This window comes from Melanostigma gelatinosum (genome assembly GCF_949748355.1).
Source record: "Melanostigma gelatinosum genome assembly, chromosome: 2".
NCBI lineage: Eukaryota > Metazoa > Chordata > Actinopteri > Perciformes > Zoarcidae > Melanostigma > Melanostigma gelatinosum.
The window spans coordinates 24108112-24128284 of record NC_136635.1 but is presented as its reverse complement, the minus strand read 5'-3'; the positions used below and the strand labels follow the sequence as shown (position 1 = coordinate 24128284).

The following is a 20173-nucleotide window of genomic DNA, read 5'->3' as shown; positions in this document are numbered from 1 at the left end:
CTTCCTTGAAGCTTCTTTTCACCTTTTTATTGGCTCGATGACCCTCAAAGAGATGATATCCAAGGCAACTTCCAATTGTTTGTTGTCTCTTTCTTTCAGTTATCAATATCGGGTTTGAATTTATCTGCCGCTTTTTTTTATTTGTCAGTCCAAGATAAAGGACAAGCATGTTCATGAATAAAAATGTAAATCCGATGCATGAATCCTGTGAATTTCTTGGATCAGAAGCATTTGAAGCCAGTCATTCTGGGATGATATGGTGGTATGCAGATCTACATCTACACACCTCATTAGAGTTCAAAACTGTTGACGTTGCCGTGCTCATACATTATTTGTTTGGATGTAAGGCTTGGTTGCACAGCATCTTGCAGTACGTGTGCAGAATCCCAGATACGGCTATGTTTTGATACACTCCAAGTTCAAGCAACAAAATGATCCTTTTTTCCTGGTGTCTAAGGATCAGAAATCAATAATGTATCACTAAAACAATATATTTATGATGTGAAAACAGCATATATTCATCTTTGTTAGCACCTTTTCTATTTTTAAGTGCATTATAGCAGGTTTAAATGTACTACTCACACTGCAACCATGGCAGTAAACAGCAATTATATTATATGTTATTATATTGTTCAAAAATGAAAAAAGTCATAGCTTATAATTTTGCTACTCCTCTCTTCCTGAGCTTTCACTCATGCATATGTATGTGCAGAGGCAGGCACGCAGCAGTGGACTGAGAACAACATGAGGCTGTGTTTTGCACTGTGTATATCTAATTGCCTGACCACCGACAGTTATAACCAGATTCAAATCCAACACTAAAGTGTTTCCTGAGCTGTTTTCCACTTCCCCACCCGAAAGCCAACCTCGCTGGAGCCCCGTGGAGCCGGGGGCAAAAGGCGCGTCTACCTGCGGCGGGTAGTGGCCATAGTCAACCGTTTTCAATCTGTCAATCAGGCAGGGACTGTTTCAGAGCATCAAGCCCCCGTTATCTCTCCCGCAGATTTTGGCTTCAGAACAGTTTCCCAACTGCCAATTTTATGTCCACCAAATTAGACTGAGGGAGAGGTAATGGCGTCACCCTGCTCAAGGTGTCCGGATGGGCCGCATCTGGTCAAGCAGAGGAGAGTGCGTTTGAAGCAGTGCAAGTTTCCAGAGGAGCACTCATCCAGGAGGGCCACTAAGCCTTCACGTGGACGTGTCAAAGCAGCAGCTTTTTTTTGTCTTTTTGCTGCAGGCTTCAATTAGTGGAGCTGGAGAGCGTTGTGTGAGATTTACATTCACAGCCATGTTCTGTGCAAATGTCACGTTTTCTCTTGCTTGTGTCAAAGTAGAGCACGAACAAAAAGTTTTGAAATGAGAATCCCGCGCATGTCTCTTTTATTTCATTCTTGGAGAGACACACAGCTCCCCTGACGAGCATGCTATCTGTCTGCACTTCAATGACAAAAGAAATACCACTTAATGTCAAAAAAGGTTTATCTTTAGCTATTAAGTTGCGAGTTGACGCTTTATTCTGATGTTCTGAAACAATAAATAGGAACAGCGCTTGCTAAGAAATGAAGCTCTCAGAGGATGAGATCGCTTTTGTTTTGAAGAATCAAAGGGGGACATCGTAATGGCAACTTAATTGTGGGTACAAAGCACTGTGGGACTTGTAACCAAGCAGAAGGAGAGGGTACATTGATCTTAGCAAAGTGGTGAGATAAGTCGGGAAATTTGGTTTTCATTTACATAGAAAATGTGTGGAGTTTCCTTGATTGATTTGAGGATTTCATTGTGTCTCACAGCACATAACTCACCACAAAGAGTTAACGTGTTGCCTACCCAGTCTTCTGTGTTCATGTTTTGCTCTGATCTTTAAAGCGGCAGTCCATTTTTTTGATGACCACTTGTTTTAGTTGAAAGAGTTTGACTTTACTTTCGATTAGGGGATGACAACAAACACTCACATTGCAATAAATGTCCTCAAAAGTATGTACAAATGCTCCTGTGGTTTAAAATACAAATACAAATTGGATACAAATTCTTTGCTACACATTTAGCCCTTCATCCTGTAAAAATATTTTTTGGTCTTCCTGATACAACATTGGATTATATTTCTGAATGACAATCTGTTATTGATTTTGGATCAAATTAAATTACAATATATCAATTTTAAGGATGCAGGAGGCTCTCCAGTTGTATTGTTACTTGAAAGGCATTTGTATTTTTCTGTCCGTGGCAGTGAGCCTTTTCTCCTTTCTTTCTTCATAATTCAGATCTAAAGATCTACTGAGAGTACAGTTCACTTTTGTGTGCCACCACGATTTTAGCTACTCGCAGCCCATTTAATATCACCTCCATTTAGGTCATAGCAGATGTCTTTGACTAAATGTAGACCAAAGATATTTTTGGTTGTTACAAATGACTCTGCAAAGCAACAGTGACGCAAGACAGATGGATCCGATGCTTCTTCGGGGCAAAGGACTTGTGAAATCCCAGCATCAGTTAAAAATAAGAGAGTTGAAAAGAAGATATAATAACGACAGATAACAGACGTTCTCGTCAGCTTCCAGTGCAGGTGCAGACATGACAGGTGTTAAATAGCTCGGTCCATGTTTTTATAATGTCGTGCATCTGAGACTGACTTGCAGTCATATGAATATGGGATGAACTGCTGACCCTGTGGCTCACGCACTCCGTAGAGGAACACACTTCCCTCTGTACACGGCTCCAGCTCTGAAAAAATAGTGTTGTCTGCAGGCATAAGAGATAAGCCTTCTCTCGCTCTCTTTATTCTTTTTTTTCTCTCTCTCTCTCTCTCCCTCTCTCTCTCCCCTTCTCGTTCACCCTGCCTCCAACTCTTCCTCCTTTTCCACATCATCTCTCTAAATATTCCCCCCCACACACAGACACGGACACCGGATGCCCTGCTGTTGTGCTATACCCTTGTCCTGTTTGTTTTGTGCTGACAAAAGCCTCCCCACAAACCCAACAATGGATGACCTGAGTGTCTTCACCCTCACCCGACTCTGAAAGTCCTGACTCCGAGCAAACCACTCGATCAAGCTGTCCTCTTTGCCAACATGAACAGCTGATTCTTAAAGTTATAATTCCAGCTGTGACATTTCTAACCACCGTGGAGGTCATCATTGCAGCCCAACATCTGTTTCATCTTTCCCTCTTCTTCCGAACTCATGTCAACGGCTCTAAAGCCAAACATAGATAGGCGTCAAACATGAGGTAAATTAGTACAAATAATTTTGTCTTTAGGCAAGTCACAGATGCACACGGAATTGTTCGTAAAAATACAAGCTGCAGCCTAAAGATGATGAGTTATGTGGTAGTGCCAGGACATTTAGCTCTGGCGGGCTGTCATTGCAATCATGATTACCATTAAAGGGACAGTTAACCCAAAATCAAAACAAATATATATTTCTTCAATCTATAGTGCTATTTGTCAATCTAGATTGTTTAGGTGTGAGTTGCCTCGTTTTGGAGATATTGTGGGAAGCTCATGATTTCTAGACAGATACATTGCTGAGGAGTTTTTCTACAAGCTAGGTGCCTTATTGACCCGTTTATATATATATATATATATATATATATATATATATATATATATATATATATATATAAGGCAGATGTCTCAACAGCTGATTGATATTTCCCAAACTAGGCAACTTACACCAAAACAATCTAATTGTATAAATAGCACTACAGGTAAGATACAAATATGTATTTGTGATTTACGGGGTTGAACTGTCCCTTTAAGGTTTTACTCACACAAAACGTTTTTGTTCACACTGTGTTGATCATTACACTGTATCCGTTGACAATTAGCTCAAAAGCTATATGTGTGTGTGTGTGTGTGTGTGTGTGTGTGTGGGAGTACGGAAGATTGCTCTCTCAGCCAGGGGAGCAAGAACCGCGACTCTTTGTCTCAGCCGGCGGTTTTGACCTCCTGAACTAATGAGAAGCGACTTCGACCTCACTGCGGCTGTCTCGACACGAATCATGGTAGCATAGAATACACGGTAACTTCTACACAACACTAGCAATTTCAGGGATCGGCAGTGTCGGTGATCATAAAGTATACACCACGTTATAAAAATGAACAGTACTTTAAGCACATCAAGATAAAATAAAACACAAATGAAACTCTCTCTAACTCTGCCCAGAATCTATTTCGCCTTACGGTACGATGCAATCGTGGTGATTGAGGGGGAGTCCTGAGCTTCGGTGGGCTCAGGCAGCGCGGGATCTCTCGGTGGTAGAGAATCGCTTCCGTTTGGATAAGGGATTTTCGCGTCCTTATGACCGGAGCAAACGAGGCGCTTGGTGGAGAGTGGAAGTTCTCTCTCTCTCTCTCTTTCTGAAGAAGTCTGGCTTCTTCACTTCTGCAGGAATAAAAGGGTTCGCTTCGTGGATACGAACAACGATAAAATAGACAGTTTGGTGAATTCGGCCAGCGAATATAAACTGTTAAACCAAGGTTGTGGTTGAAAAGGGCAAACAACGTTGCAGTGTGTGCCTCCTGCTACCCCGGAGGGATCGATGGAAAAAGCATTGAGGTGGGGGTTGCAGGGTCGTTTTGTAGAAAGGTGGCTGAACCACAGGGGTCCTGGGGTGTCTTGGCCCTCGGCCAATTAGATTGCAGCGGTGCTTTCAGGTACGTAACTTCAGGAACAAATCGTTTTTGGGGGAGCAGGGTCGTTTTACCGGAGGTCCCGCCTCGGTATCCCTGCTCTCGTCCAATGAGAGCAGTGTTGCATTTGGGGGGAGGAAACTCACACCCTAATATGAATTTCTTCAGAGTTGGGGGGTTTGGTGCTCATCAAACTACAATCAGGATGAAACCTGTGCTTGCAAAAGGGAAGGCCTGACTCTCTTTGTTCCACAGCACATGTCGAAGCCATATAGTCAGATCCCACAAGGATATACATATATATATATATCATGTATATAATATATATAAAAAAATCTGGATCATTTTAGAAATATCCTGATTTCAGAAATATAGTGTCACAATGTTTGAAGCAATAATGGGAAACAAAGCATCTTGAAGGTTATTCTGCTAATGCACGTTCATCAGTAAATTCAGTTTTTCCAAATCTGCTTTTTGCATAATCATAATTAGGATTTTTCCTCTCTAATCAGAACCTGCAGCACACGGCCCACATCAACCTGAAATCCCATCCCGAGGTAATGTCCTTGAGAATAACAGCGGACCAAAAAGTCTAATTATAATTCTCCCCCTTGTCGACCTTGCTGTATCGTCTACTTTGCATCATCATGGCCATAAACTGTCAACTGCACAGGTGACTGCCTGGTTGACAACAAATATTAATCACCCAAACAGTTTGTTGACACGTCCTGTCCTCTCCGCTGTGTCTCTTTCATCAAGCCCTGCGTTAGATGGTGCGTTGTCATGCTATCGACAGTGACAGTGGCGGCAGCCATCCATGCTTATCCATTTTAGCTGGCTCTATTCCATGTGAATGTTCAAATGTCGTGATTCACAGACTTAGTACACCTGTCCATGATGAGTCTTTCAGGGATTCACTGTTTTCTTGATGAATAATACGGCAGCTCTGCAGTGCCCAGATGGCTACGTTACTGCAGGGTAAAGATATCCATATAGCAAAAACCCTACATGTTTGAAGGTTTTAGACTCCACCAGTGTCATCCGTTGTAGAACTCAAATGTCCACATGCATAATAAGTGAAAACAAAATTATCTGATTAAGTCAATAAGACAGGTCCACGATGCAGATTATCTATGACACCCTGGGCCAAATTCAGACAACCTGCTTTGATATTCAGACAGACAGGCTCCTCACAAAGTGAAGTAATTAATGACATTTAAATGTTAAATGAATCTCTGTCTAGTTGGCATTAATTAGGTAGATTAGAAATAAATCCCAGTCAGGAAATCTAATGTTTTGGCATTTCTGAAGTCCTGTTGCAAAGTGCGTTACCTCTGTTTTAGCCTATTATTCCCTCCAGTACTCTGTGATCTCGCATACAGAGAAACAAATGCAAACTCTATGCCCTGCATTGTTTGCCAGGACTCTCAGTTGAGTCTAATTTTTGCAGTAAAGCTGTAAACTCTGTCTAACCTTGTGCGCAGGCAGGCAATCCTGGCTTTATGGGTTGTAGCTGCTGCTGTAGTGGGTCAATCACAAGTCACATTAAACACTTGCGGTGATTGGCTGCCAGCTAAACCATACAAATAGTACTTTTTTCTGTTAGATCTTTGCACAAAAAGGATCAATTACAGGTAACATTTGACTGGAGAAGTTTCGGTACCATAAATGACAGAGCCGCGACAGCTTGCGCGAAGTGAGCCCTTCATCACGTGTATTTGTGGACCTAAATAGACTCCCTTTGGACACATTTGATCCAATGCCTTTCCTCAGAACCTGGATTAAAGCAGGACATCGTCTCTCCTCTTCTTGTATACCGGGACGGCAATGAGAAGAAGCCGAGCCAAAGTCCGTATGTTGGGTTCGAGCGTGTGCATGTTTGTCCAGTTAGTGAGAGGCAAGTGCTGGGTTGTGTAGTTGTGTGAGTGGCCTTATGGTTAACGATAAAAGCCTCAGTGATGTGTGTGCGAAGTGTGTACATCCGTGTTGCCTTGGCTTACATCCAGGACATCTTGTTGCACTCGAGGGTGGAGATGGGATCCCCGGGTATTGAGCGCGCTGTTTAATTAAGGGTATTGAGTACTGACACCCAGCTGGAGTACGTAGGCCTACTAGCCACATTTTGGGCAAAAGTATGCCTTAAGAACAGTCAACTTTCTGGCTGTCTTGTGGAAATGCTAACTTTTAGAACATTTGGCCTTTGCAACTAATGACTTGGAAGAAAACTAATTAATTTTTGTTGATGAAACAGAAAGCATATGGCTTTTCTTCAGTCAGAATCTTTGAAGATCAGATTTAATTTTGTTGCTGATCAGGCTCCAGAGTTTTTCAGACAATTTTATTGATAGTAATTATTTCTCACCACCTGTTGCAAATTGGTACTTTGTGGCTGTGTAAAGAACACCACAGCTGCTCTGATTTGAGCCAGTAAAATAAACGCAAAAAATGAATGTTATTATTCTAACGTCAATTGTTTTATGTGTATTTAACTTAATAGTTTGTAAAACAACATGCAGGATGCTAGTTCTTCAGTGATTTCTCTTGTACATTTGCCTCAGCACAATGGCTTTCAGAGGCCAAATAATGTCATGGAAGACAAAGTGAGATATGTCAAAATGCACGTATCACAATGTTAGCGATCAATGCTATGACTTTCAAATCCCAAAAGACATATTGTTGACGTGTCTGATAGTAACAGTGCATGAGCAGCAATGCAGCTCACATCATTTAATACATATTTTTAATTTGCATATTTGCTGCCTGCACAGCAACACAATCAATAATACAGGTCTAATTGAAGACAGGAGAACCGAGCAGATTTTGTGCCAAAATTGATAGACCTTAAAAAATGTGTTTTCCTTGGCAGAGTGTCCTCGTTTTTATCCTCTGATTGTGTGTGTTGTTTTTTTCTGGAAATGATGCTTGTTGAAATGTGCTCAGTAATAAATGACCTGAGTGTACGCTGATGTAGAACTCTGGCAATTTTCTTATAGAATCATTGGACGTTCATGTTTTCAGATAATAAGATCGGAACAAATTTATTTTATACCAAGGTCAAAAGGAGGCTGAGCTTCATGCTCCATACTCATCCCACAAAATGTTTTCTAACCTATATCAAAAAACGGCAATGTTTCAATACATTTTTCCTCCCTCTGTCCAACTACAAACACCCAAGCTGCACGTAAGGCTGAATGTTTGTCTCCTTTTTATTACAATGACTATTTTAACACCTCCCCCCCCCCCCAACAGCTAACATTAACATCTATTGATGCAACTGTTCTCAAAAAGCAAAACAAACTAGCAGATACAATCTCCCTTTTACATTGTTCAAATATCATAAATGTTGCATGGTAATAGCACTAAGAACCCACTTGTGAGTTAAATGTCAGGACTATGAACATACTATGTGCAGAAACTTTTATAAAAAATACTTTTTAAGGCCAGAGGATACAGAGGCTCGGTTGTGTTCCAGCTCAGTTCAGCTGTGGTTAAAACTGAGCAATCTCATTGGAAACTGGGTTGATTTATGATGCATCACAGACTACGGCTAAAAATAAAAGGGGGAAAAAAAGCCTCTCGATGGTCCGTCAGTATAACACAGTTCCAAAGATTGTAGCTGGATTAAGCTGCTACACTCGTTAGTGGGTTTGCCTACGCTGCCCTGAGCAATTTCACAGGCTATGGATATGGAGGAAAATATAGCATCTCTTCACATGAACTCATATCCCTCATTATACCGTACGTGCATCTGTACTCTTGGTTAAACTTAGTATCCACACCTGGTAAACGAGCCTAACTAATGGATAGCAAGCTGTCCCTCTGCGTACAGTATGCTTTGACACAATGAAATGATGTAGCTATTCTCAGAGGCTGCTTGTGCACTTCGAGGGATGCCATTTTTCACACCATTAACTACAGCCTACTGGTTTTATTCACAGCACAGAGATGGGCCAAAACAATCCTAAACACGCCCACGAATGAGCACAATTGCAACAATTGATCTAAGCTGTTCCGCCTAGTCTGCCGCAATTCTGTGCAACAGAAAAACCCTCACCTCCATCCACCCTTCTCTCTCTCTCTTTCCCCATCTCTTGCACACCTTTCTCTGTCTTTCCTTTTCCCCTGCCTTTAACGCCCGTTTTCATCCCATTCAGCTCTATCCCGGCCTTGGGACAAGCAAAGGGGTTTGTGGCTGAATCACAAAATGTCACTGCTTTATCTGTAACTAGCCCACAGTTGGCGGGTTAGTTGATACAAATCAATGAGCAAGATGAGCGCAATTCTTTGAGTGTTTACCTCAGCAGAGTTCTAACCTAAAGCCCTCATTACAGTCAATGCTGAGTGCAGAGTTCGCACTGGGAGGCAGAGCTCTCAAAGGGCCAGATAATCCAGTGGGTCTTACAGGCATGATGGGCTAGTCAATATGCTGGGCCTGCATCCTAAAGAAGCTAGAGCTCCACAGCAGAGCTGGTAAAAGAGGCTCAGGGGAATGCTTTGCATGATTCTGCTTTCTTCTCTCCACACCACTCAAGGTTAGATGCCGCTGAAGTCTTAACCCGTTGTTTACCTTCCCTCCTTTGATTTCGCTCACCTTTCAGTCCTCAACACTGCTTAATTTTTAATATAAAGATCTAGGAATTAAATTCTGATTGCTGCATGAGATGTTTAATACCTTCTCCTTTCATTAAAGCAGTGATAGGCTATATTTATACGAGATTATCTGTAAATCAGTGGGGTCACCACCATGATAGTTTCGTACTAGCAAACATGACTGTGGCCATGTCCGAATCGATTTGAAATGAGTTCAACCAGGAGATGATCTGACATTTTCACTTCAAATCCCGAAGCAGTATTTCTTCAGTCCTGAGAATAATTGAGCCTCTGATTCATTCTAAGAACGGACAAATTTATGTGGAGCTCAGCTCAAGGCAGCAACACAGGTGTGGAGATGGCAGGGTGTTTTATGTTCAGCAAAGAATAGATAGGGCTCGAGGTACCTTGTTCTTGTTGTTTTCCTGAGCAAAGGCAACTCCGCTGGAGGCACGTGACCAAGTTTAATTCAGGAATTTAATTTCCACACACAAAACAGGTCAAACAAGGAGAAACAAATTGATAGACACAGCGGGCAGGTACTTGTCATTTCCTCCAAATAGCTTTTAATGAGAAGAAACCCTTTGGCCCAGGGATGTCAGGTGAAAGAGTACTTTCCTCTTTGAGTGGTAAAGTTATCAGCATTGCCCTAAGAGTGTTGTTGGCCTGCTGGTCGACATGTTCACAGGCCGGGGACCGAGCCAAAGTCTGCCTCAATCGGAAGTAAATGGATTCTCTGGTGGGGAACAGACTGGGCCATCCTCAGTGGAGCTCACTGTGCTGTGGTCAGCTGGGCAGTAATCACTGGTGGTCAATTCAAAATGGTTGCTTGTGGGAAATGATCCACCAGGACACAGCTTTGTGACTGATTGTAATTTCTGATTGAAGGCGTCCATTTGGACAAACACAATAAACCACAACCTCCTGCCAAGATTGTGTGGTATTCAGCCACATCAACTCATCATTAATTGTTGAATTAAACTGGGCTTTTATTTACAACGTAATTCATTTAGCATGCACAGGTACAGCAGAAGTACTTCTTAGTGAAATGTACCCATTTTCCTCATATTTTTCCCAGGTTGGTGGCTATGAAGATAGATGTACTTAAATTGGGGAAAAGGTTTATCTAATGTTCAAAGACATCTGGAAATTGTAAATACTCAGTATAATTACTTACTTACTAATTTCTTACTATGATCATTTTGAAATATTCTATTGTAGGAATCATCCCATTTCTTTCCAATGTCTTTGCCATGCCCTAAAACATTCCCCAAAGTATTCCCTAGTAGTAGGATCAACTATTTCATGGACATGAGAGTGCGTTTACCAGCATCCTTTATATTGTTCTACTCCCTGAGTGAAAGTGTGATTACTGGAGTCCCCCTCATGGTTAAATATTGAAGTATTCTTGCTCGGACGTTTTCTGCTCCCTGCCCTGCTCAGCAGCAGCATAATGGCCCCCCCAGGAAAAACAAAAAATGGTCCTTTTGATTTTGGTTTTGGTCTCCCTTGGGCTGCCTCTGGGTTTGGAACAGATTTGGCTCAGTGCTGAGCGCGGCAGCTTCCGCAGAGAAGGGGCCGTGTCATAACTGGTTTCAGTCTCGATAAGGAGACACCGCTGGCTCGCTGGCTGGCTGGCTGTTCTGGGGCCAGCTGCTTGTATACCACACCAACCTTTAACAATGCAGCATTTAAGCATGCCTCAGACATCAAAGAGTGTCTCACTGTACACTTTATGATCAAATCTTTTGACGAACTCCATTTTTAGTACAAACAACTTCATTTGACAGCCAGGCCAATGGGATCATGCGGCTGGCATTGGGTGATGAATAGAAATTGAATAGACATCCCCATTGGACTTCATTCCTAAAAAGCTGACATTTGGAGGACTCAGTTTTCTCCTGACAGTAGTGTTTTCCTGCGGCCTCCCCTTCTCCGTCTTAAGGCCTGTAGCTGAGTCAAAACAGTAAGCCAGTCTCCAGCATTGTGATGAGCATGTGCACACAACTACTGCAAGGCTGACTGATGGAGGCCATGCATCCTGGACATGCTGTACTCTGCTACTGATAATTGCTCTTTGTCCAGCTTATATTCACTCCTCTCATTTGGAGCTCCAATTCAACGAGTCCTGATTGCCTTCCTGTGTTCGTTTGTCTTGAACCGTTCACAGGCGTGCCGCATCGTCTGCTCGTGGTATGATTCTCCATAGTAACTACATCCACATGATACAATAATTATAATCACTCCTATTTGGTTGCATATAAAGACGTGAAGCTCACTGCCAATCCTCTTCCCCCAAGTCAATGCCACGGCATCTTCTCCCTCGTCTTTTAACCCCCCTTTTTTGTGCTTCATGAAATTCTTTCAATTTAGCAGTCTGTATCTCTCAAATTTCCAACATGAGTGGACTCCTACATTTCCTACGTTGCCCTTTTTTGTGTGCAAAACAAATAATCTGAAATTGCAGAGGTTACTTTGCATTCTCTTTGGTGCCATTATTTTCCCTTGTTTATCCTCAGACCTCAAAGTCTAAGGTTGAAATGATACCGAAATGAATTATTCCTTGCCACTCCTGCCAGTGTTTTTATTACAAATGGAGTAGTTTATCAGTATTTTATCTGCCAATGTCCTTTCTGTAGATCCTTCTCATTTTAACTGTCATGAAGCCTGTAATGGAATTCACAAGTAAGACTTTCATTGGACTTTAACAGGCTTTTGAGGGGAGAAATCTTGGAACACCATGTGTGCTCTGCGTAACATTTCTTTGACATGTAAAGGAGATTTATGAACTGAGGCTGTACTGTAGCATCGGCAAGCAACTGTGGCACTTTACATGTTTAAATTAAATGGTCTCTCTCATAAAACTGCTTTTATTTATACACATTTCATATGGATTTGTTCAGTATCATACAGTTAATGCATAGTTGTCGAGACAGCCTATAATTTAATGTTTTCATCTGATAGCTTAGGGGTAGGTAACCACATGACATGGGTTGCTAAACGTCTGTGGATTCTAAAAACCCGACAGCCAAAGAGCCAAATTAACTAAATATATTGTTTTGCATGTTTGTGGTTTTCAAACTGGTCTTTTTGAGAGCCAATCAGGGACAACTTTGTTAGGTTATTGGCTGCTATGTTAATCGTGTGGTATGAAGATGTTACCTCCCTACCTGGGGTAAAATATAAAAGCAGCATTAATGTGCTCAGGGACCAGAGTAGTAGGAGGAATAACACTGATATACTCTGGAAATATTAGACTGAAGAAAGCAAAGGCCTCAGAAACGTTACTTAAATGGAAATTGCCATGGTATTGCTTTTTAATTTTAACATTTATGATTTGTCATTTTCAGGCTCCCTCAAAATGGCTTTTGGCTTAATGTTTGCTCAAATTGCAATAAAAAAGCATGCAGAATATGAGATTATTCAAGGGAAGTTTTTGCTATTAAAACTAAATTTCAAAATGCCACACAGAAAAGTTGAATGGTAGGTTCACCTCAAGATTTAATTCGACTGCACTTAGAGTGTTGTTCGTTGTAATCCAAACTGCAGACATGAAAGACCAATGGGTGACCCCTTTTTAAGACCCCTTTTTAAGAAAAGCAAGCCACTTTGGGGTAGAATCAGTGGAGGTGAAAGTCATTCTAAAAGAACAGTTATGGTTAATTACTGTTATTTTCCCAGTTTATGCCATCGTGTTTCATGTGTTCAGCATCTAATCACTTTGCTTATTGGTGCTTGACAATATCAGTTATCCAATACCACATTGGTATTGGTGCTGAAGAAACTACACGTCATTTGGGATGGATCATTCTCATGTTTTGAAAAAGGAGACACTCATGGTGCCCTCCCCTGGACTTCTCACAAAACTAGCTAAGCAAATCAATTCACAAAAGTGAACTATTTTTGTGTGACTTGCTTTTGTGGATGTGAGCTTGAATATCTGTAAAAACTGGTATACTAACATCTGTAGAACATACATTGTCTTCATGGTTAATGAATGAGGTCATAACGACCAGATGGCTGAAACTTGACTTAAAAAACCTCCCTCAAGTTGACATTTGAATTCATCTCGAGGTATGGACTAAATGAAGTTGCTATATGCAATGCACGCACCTTCGAGGAAATGGACAATCAGCTAATTTAATCCAGTGAGATGCTATTGCAGTGTTACTAATGATGTTTTGCAATTAAATGTTTTAACCACTTTTTGAATCCAGCTTTTAACCAGTTGGCACAGGGATGCTGTAGTTATGTGATCTTGGGCTATGCACCGTGAAGTAAGCATTATAACAGACCAGTGTGTTTCTAAATTCTGGGCCGCTACATGCTTTGGAGTGTCATCTTTAACTCTTCAGAGCCCTGCGGTATCTACCGTTCCCCAAAGACCTTGTGGGTGATAATCAGTCATTACTGCCCCTACTCTGAGTTATTTATTTCACTACATTCACACGGCAATTCATCATTTATTTATTGTGACAGTTGTTATCTATTATGGTGTCCCTTTCATGTGGCCAAGAATGAGAGATTTTATGGAACATTAAGCTTTCATGCATCTGATAGCACTACACTGAGTCTGTTTCTTCATCTCCGTTTGATTCCGCCTGCAATCTCATAGGTCAGTTAATTGCAGGATATTGATACTTGCATTATGACTGCCACTGCAGCTAATATGATTCCTTAGCCGTTTCAATATGTGGGATTGTGCTTCCCCAATAAAAAATGACATTTGAGCCACTGTGCAGAACCCTCTCTAATGGGGTCTGGGATAAGAATGGAAGTATTCGTTGAAGCTGGCAGAGGCACAGGCCGTGTTTTTGTTTATAAATAGCTCCAGCCAGCATTATTCCACTTGCAGTTGTCCCATAATCATCAATCACTCTCGCGCGCAGGCCGGCTTCTACCCACCAGAGAGAAGGTGCACTGTAAGCTGTGCCCTTGCACCTCCAACTGTGCAAGTACATAAAGTAGAGCATGGTGAGTGGGACAGAGCTTGTTGGGAGGAGGGGGGGGGGGGGGGGGGGTGCAGAGGGGATCTGTACGGTGATGAACAGTTATAGAAACTTCACCCCAGCTGTTCAAAACCCTCCTCCTTCAGGTCTTTACATGGGCTGACATCCACTATTTCGCTTCTTCAACACATTGAGAAACACACACACACACACACACACACACATACATACACTCCCGCTGCATGCCTGATCAGTTGCAGGTGGGAGGTTATTCATGCGATGTGCTCGGAGGATGTGGGATGGGTCGGACACAACTGTTTGCTCAAGTTTAATTTGTCTCCGTCTCTCTGTCTGCCTTTATCTCTCTCTTTGGAGGAGCTTTGCAGGAAGAGCTCACAGCATTGAGGACACTGCAGGAGGAAGATCCTAAAAAGATGATGAGGGCCAGCATTTTGTCGTCACACACACACACATGAACACATGTAGTCTGATTATCAGCCATCACACATGTTTGTTTAGTGTATAGTCTTCAGCATGTATGAGCACATGCACACGCATGGTATCCCTCTATGCTGATCCTTGTTCAAACTGTATTTTGTACACACACATATATGCACACACACACAAATCTCACAGTGTTATCATGGCCGTTGCGAAAATACAGTAGGAATCCAGCTGATCCTTGACAAAATGGTGATATAACTATTGCGGCGCTAAGTCGTCTATCTTATCAAAGCCTGCCTCTGTGTTTCCTTCGGCTTTGCTGCTTTTCAACAGCTCTTCACATCTGCTGTACCTCCCACAAGACACCACATTTGTAATTGGCGATAAGCAATTGTTTGATTGGAAAAGGAAGACAGCCTTGCTGTGCTTGCAATCAACAAATAATCCTCCTGCTACTAAAGAAGAAAGTGAGATCTCATCACTTTCAAATCTTAATCAAAATCTCCATGCTGCGAAAAAACATTTTACACTCATTAAATGCAGCCTGCTTGAAAAGCACACCCACCTGGCACCCACATTGTCTCCTTGCCCCTCCCCCCCCCCCCAGAAGCCTGATATGTGTAAGCTTTTGAACCTCACCTCCCGGAGTTCCTTCGCCACATCCTTGAGCTCTTTGAGTATGCCATCCAGCTGGTCGATCACCATCTTCATGTGGCTGCGGATGCGTTCTCTCGGGCTGGGGGTCTTAGAGGTGTCCCGGGCCGGAGCTCTGCTGAGGGACATCCTTTACAGGGCGACGTGGGGCCAGTGGCCAACAGGCTGAGGGCGTGGGGGAGCCGAGTCGGGGTCCATGTCTTTGGCTACAAGGAGCCTCAGTGCTACTGATCCGAACAGGGGCCCCGGCCACGCAGGGAGACCTCAACATCTTAAAAGCACCTGTGCAGCAAAAACACCTTGCCTCGCTCGCACACTCGGCACAGGGTCACACACTGACATCCATGCCCTCTGGTAGATGCTTCCAGAAACGGAGAGAAAATTAGCACGGGTAAAGTCAAACGCTGTATATCCATGGAAAAGGAAGAGGCAAAACACATGGGCTAAAGCTGGTATGAAACTCGTACATAATCGCGTTGAGCCAACTCATCTCATGTGTCAGTGTGTACGTTTGAAATTGTTCCCGAGGAGATGCTCTTTAAAACGCCTGTCTATACAGGGAATAGACTTTTTCCCTCTTGCACTTGTCCCGTACAACCTTTTTTACTTGAAACACAGTGACATAATGGCAGGCTCAGATACAAAAGAAAAGCAGAAAAGAGGTCCATACTACCGGTAACACTTTTTTATCGAGGCTATCCAACAAAGATAGAAAAATAGAACTCCCAGCAGTGGCTCAATTTTCAAAATGACCGTGTTCTACATTATTGTTGGCCAGCGGGGACAAGATTTGCTTTCTAAATATAGTCCTTCAGTGAGGGCTTCTGTCTTTTAAGAGAGGAAGGACAGATCCTGTTTCGAAAAAGGGGATATTCCTCTGTGCTCTGTGGTGTTTCCACCTCCAGGAAAAATAAAAAGAATTTCAGTGGAAACTCGCATCAAAATAAACTTTGCCTCACATCCATTTTCTTTGCAGATGATGACTTAATCATGTTGTCCTTCATTTCTCGTCCCGTGAAAAGGAGGAAGGCAGATGTGGGTCTTTTCACCGAGCGCCCAATCTCCCCTCAAAAGCAGGGCTTATTTCAGGTGGCTCGGGATCAGAATGAATTGATTTCCAAGCCAGCGGAACGTGACTTGTGATGAGAATTTGTGGAGGGATAACAAAAAGATCATGGTGTCGATGAGACACAGTTAGAAGGGGGCAGGGAGGCGAATGAGCACCTTCCCCTGGAATTTGGGTGGCAGCTTGTCTTATGCAACAGCGCTCTCCAAGTCCTCTCAGAAAACACTGACCCACAGCAGTCCACAGGGGTGTGCCCGAAAACCAAGGGAGCAGAAACAGAAAAGGATTCTCTTCTCTCCTTCAGTTGTTGCTAAGGGAACCTGGTCTGCCTCCTTGTGCTGTGATTGGATAATTATTTTACTTCTTATCCGTGTAGTGTATATTTTCTCTGTGGACTTTTTTTTCAGAGAGGCAGAGAGCTCAGTGCCATCCAGCAGGAAGAGATAAATCCCATGAACGCTTCCCAGATGAGCCCTAGAGAACAAGTAGGAGGGAGAGCTTCTCGCCAAATCCAGGGCGATGCCACTGCCACTGCCACGGGGTGCGCTGGCCATTCGCACATGGCACCTGGACAGATGGGAAGAAAAGCAATCACTTATTCTCTAATATCTTATCCTTCCTTTCTCTATATTCCTCAATAGAGTGAAGGAGAATCAGATATAAAAAAGGGAATTAACTGCTGGATGATTTTTAGCTGCTGTCAAAATACACTTCTTGCTTCAGCAGCACTTGCCTCACCTCCACACACACGCGCGCACACACACACACACACACACCAGAACACACCTACTCACCTTTCCTGTGCATCACTTTGCTGTTGCTATGCCCAGAGCTCACTGTCCACGCACAGCAGGATCATTCAAGCCACAGACAACCTGCTGCTACTTTAGCAGTCCCTCTGTCGCACACACTAACATCTTCGCTGTTCTCTCTTCCTCTTTTTCTCTCTGTCTCACACTCTCTCTCTCTCTCTCTCTCCCTCACACAGACACACACACACAGTCATCTCCCTCTCTCTCCTACTTACTGTCTTGACAGAGAGGAACGCTTCTATCAGCAGGGTTATTTCACTCTGAAGCTGTGGCTCATCAGAGGAGGAGTAGAAGTGGAGGATGAAGCTGTGCAGGAGGCAGGAGGCAGGAGGCATGAGATGGGAACGATTAATGGCCCTAATAGCACTCTGAGAAGGGAGAGAGAAGGCTGAAGATGACTAAGAGCCAGAGCGGTGAGGAGAGGTCCTGCTTCCGTTAGTGATGCTGCCGCGGCCACTACCATTACTTAAATAACTGCTGCCGAAAACATGCCACCCGTCATCCCCGGCAGCGTTCGCCTGCACCGGGAGGCAGCAGACAGAACGGCTGAGCTGCTGCTGTGGAAAAAAGGGAGCTGTGTGATGAGAGCCTCTCCCTCTCTGCCTATCTGCCTGTTCTTGTCTCTCTCTCTCTCTCTCTCTCTCTCTCTCTCTCTCTCTCTCTTTCTCTCCCCCACCTTTCTGTCACTCTTGCTCTTTCCCTTTCTCCGTCCCCGTCTCTCTGCCCCTGCGCCCTCACTGTGTCCTCGCTGACTGTCGGATGAAGGGAAGCTGATGCCAGAGTTTATCGTGGGGCTCAGGCTCCTACCAGCACCACTCGGCTGTTCTGCTTGGCTCTGTGAAGGAGGAGCTTGATGCTTTAAAGGCACAGTGTATCACACAGTCCCCTCCTCAGCCCCGCTCGCCTCCTGCCTTCTCCTGTCTCCTGACGTCTACACTCCCCCACTATCTCCTCTCACGCTGCCTATCCAGCCTTTGTCACAGTTCTATCGAGGGTGTTGTATCTCTCTTAAATCAAGATGAAGTCTTCCTCTGCCTCCAGTCAAGCAGTCTCTTGGGAAGAGGTGTCCAAAAATCCCTGGCTGTTACATCATTAATATATCCAAGGCAGGTTGGTGTGTGATGACCTCATCTGACTGAGAGACAGAAATAGGGAGGGAGGACCAGTATGACTTTTCCTTTCCTCGGTCCTCTTCATCAGCATTTTTTTTCTTCAACACAAAAGCCCTGCATAACCCCACCACAGGCAGTTACCCGAATATGAAATTAGTTATCCAAAGGAAATAATGTAAGCCAGTAAAGCAAATTCATAACAGCAACTTCTTGAGCAATGCAGGGTTTTGGCAGATAACTGTACTGAACAGCCAGAGGCTGGATGCATTCCTTAACATAATTATAAGGAAAAAATGCAGAGTGGATTCAGGTAAAGTGGATGCAGATGAATTTGTTCTCTGTGGTTGCTACTAGCATCACAGACAGTTTGGTCATGCTATTTGAGTGAATATGCTGCAGTTTATTAAATTATATTATGCATATTTTCTTTGATAAATGATCACGTTTATCTCTTTAAAATATACTAAATCAATGCTTCATATTCAATGGTATCCTTTTCGAAGTGCACAGTCACTGTGTCATCTTAGGACTTCATCACATTTTCAATATGTTGTCAGATTCTAAATCACGGCGTGGCTTAATGTGGACTTGCGGGGCTGCAATGGGATCTTGTGCCTTTCCTTGCATTTGCAGATGGCTGCTGCAGTTTGCACGGACAAGTTGCTCCTCAGAAACTGCTCCCTGCAAGAAACAGGTGTCCTTGAGCAGAGTTTCCTTTGTAGCTTCACTGCTTAGTCTCTCTGCACATATGGGAGGTTTCCTTCTTAGAACACAGCAACAGTTTCCAGCACATTTTGTTCCTGCCATTGTTTCCTTTTTTCTTGACATTGCAAAATACCTTTTTGCTTGGTTATTCATGGTGTATTTAATAGAGCTGTCCCTAAAAGAGGGAATGTATACTAAATGACCTCCCAGTGGAAAGGCCCAGGTGCACAGCAAAGATAGCTCCTTGTCAGTGATGCCGTCATTGGAAGGGAATTGGATTATTTCCCCCTCTAAAATATATATATTTTTTAATGCTAAGGTCATCCCGACTCGTGAGTTTTACTCGGAATCTGGAGTGGGTCCAGCTAAATATTGGTTCCACCTAATATTCCGGCCTTGGATTTATTGTGCCATGCTGTTTATAGAGACGTTTTATGGAACATATTTATTTTTCTAGTTGGGCACAGGCTCACAAACAAGCCCACCTATACATGAACAGACTAATACACATATCGGCTCACATAAAACACACACACATAAGCAGCAGGCTGGACATTCCTATCCAGACGAAACAACATTAGTAATTTGGTACCATAAGAATAAAGCCCAGGAGAGATTTTATTTGACTTGCATTGTTTACCTGCCTTCCAATAAGCTATCATACCCATATTTATTGGAAACAGCAGGGATCTACCATCTTTATTATTTTTTATTTGTTTTGGCAACCTTCCCCACAGTTCATGGATTCATCATCGCTGTAGCAAGACGTGAACAGAATTTATTTGTACGATAATAAAGTGAAAATAAGCCAATAATAGCAATTAATACAGATTATCTATACCCTCCCCTTTCCACAAAGCAAAAAGATGTATGATTACATGGATGGTAAGACAAATATAGGAGTATTTTGACTTATTCATGAGCAGACACACTCTGTCAATTGGATATATAATAAACAAGACCTGGCTGTTGGAAACACTAAATACTCACACAAAAGAGAAAATCTCCATAATTAAAAAGGCTGTGCTCCAAATGGTTGCTCAACCTTAAAAATACGAATCAGTCCAAGAGTAGAAATAAGGTGACACTCCATTGAGCCTGTCCATCTGAAACCTCTCTCTGGGGGAAAGATCACCTCCTTCAATGACACATACTGTTGATGTGATGCCTGGCCTTTGCTCAGTCCAGATTTCCAGCACTGTTTTGTGCTC

At 42.9% G+C, this 20173-nt stretch overlaps 1 protein-coding gene across 1 annotated transcript in view; it reads right to left on the bottom strand.

Moving 5' to 3' along the window:
* Positions 1-17491, bottom strand: part of insyn1 (inhibitory synaptic factor 1) — a 41018-nt gene extending 23527 nt beyond the window's left edge. The window contains exons 1-2 of the mRNA XM_079294157.1: positions 17361-17491; positions 15253-16900 (exon numbers count right to left, since the gene is read on the bottom strand). Of these exons, the coding sequence (XP_079150283.1) occupies positions 15253-15396 (144 nt within the window). The 5' untranslated portion in view covers positions 15397-16900; positions 17361-17491. The remainder of the gene's footprint in view (positions 1-15252; positions 16901-17360) is intronic.
* Positions 17492-20173: the final 2682 nt, after the last annotated feature.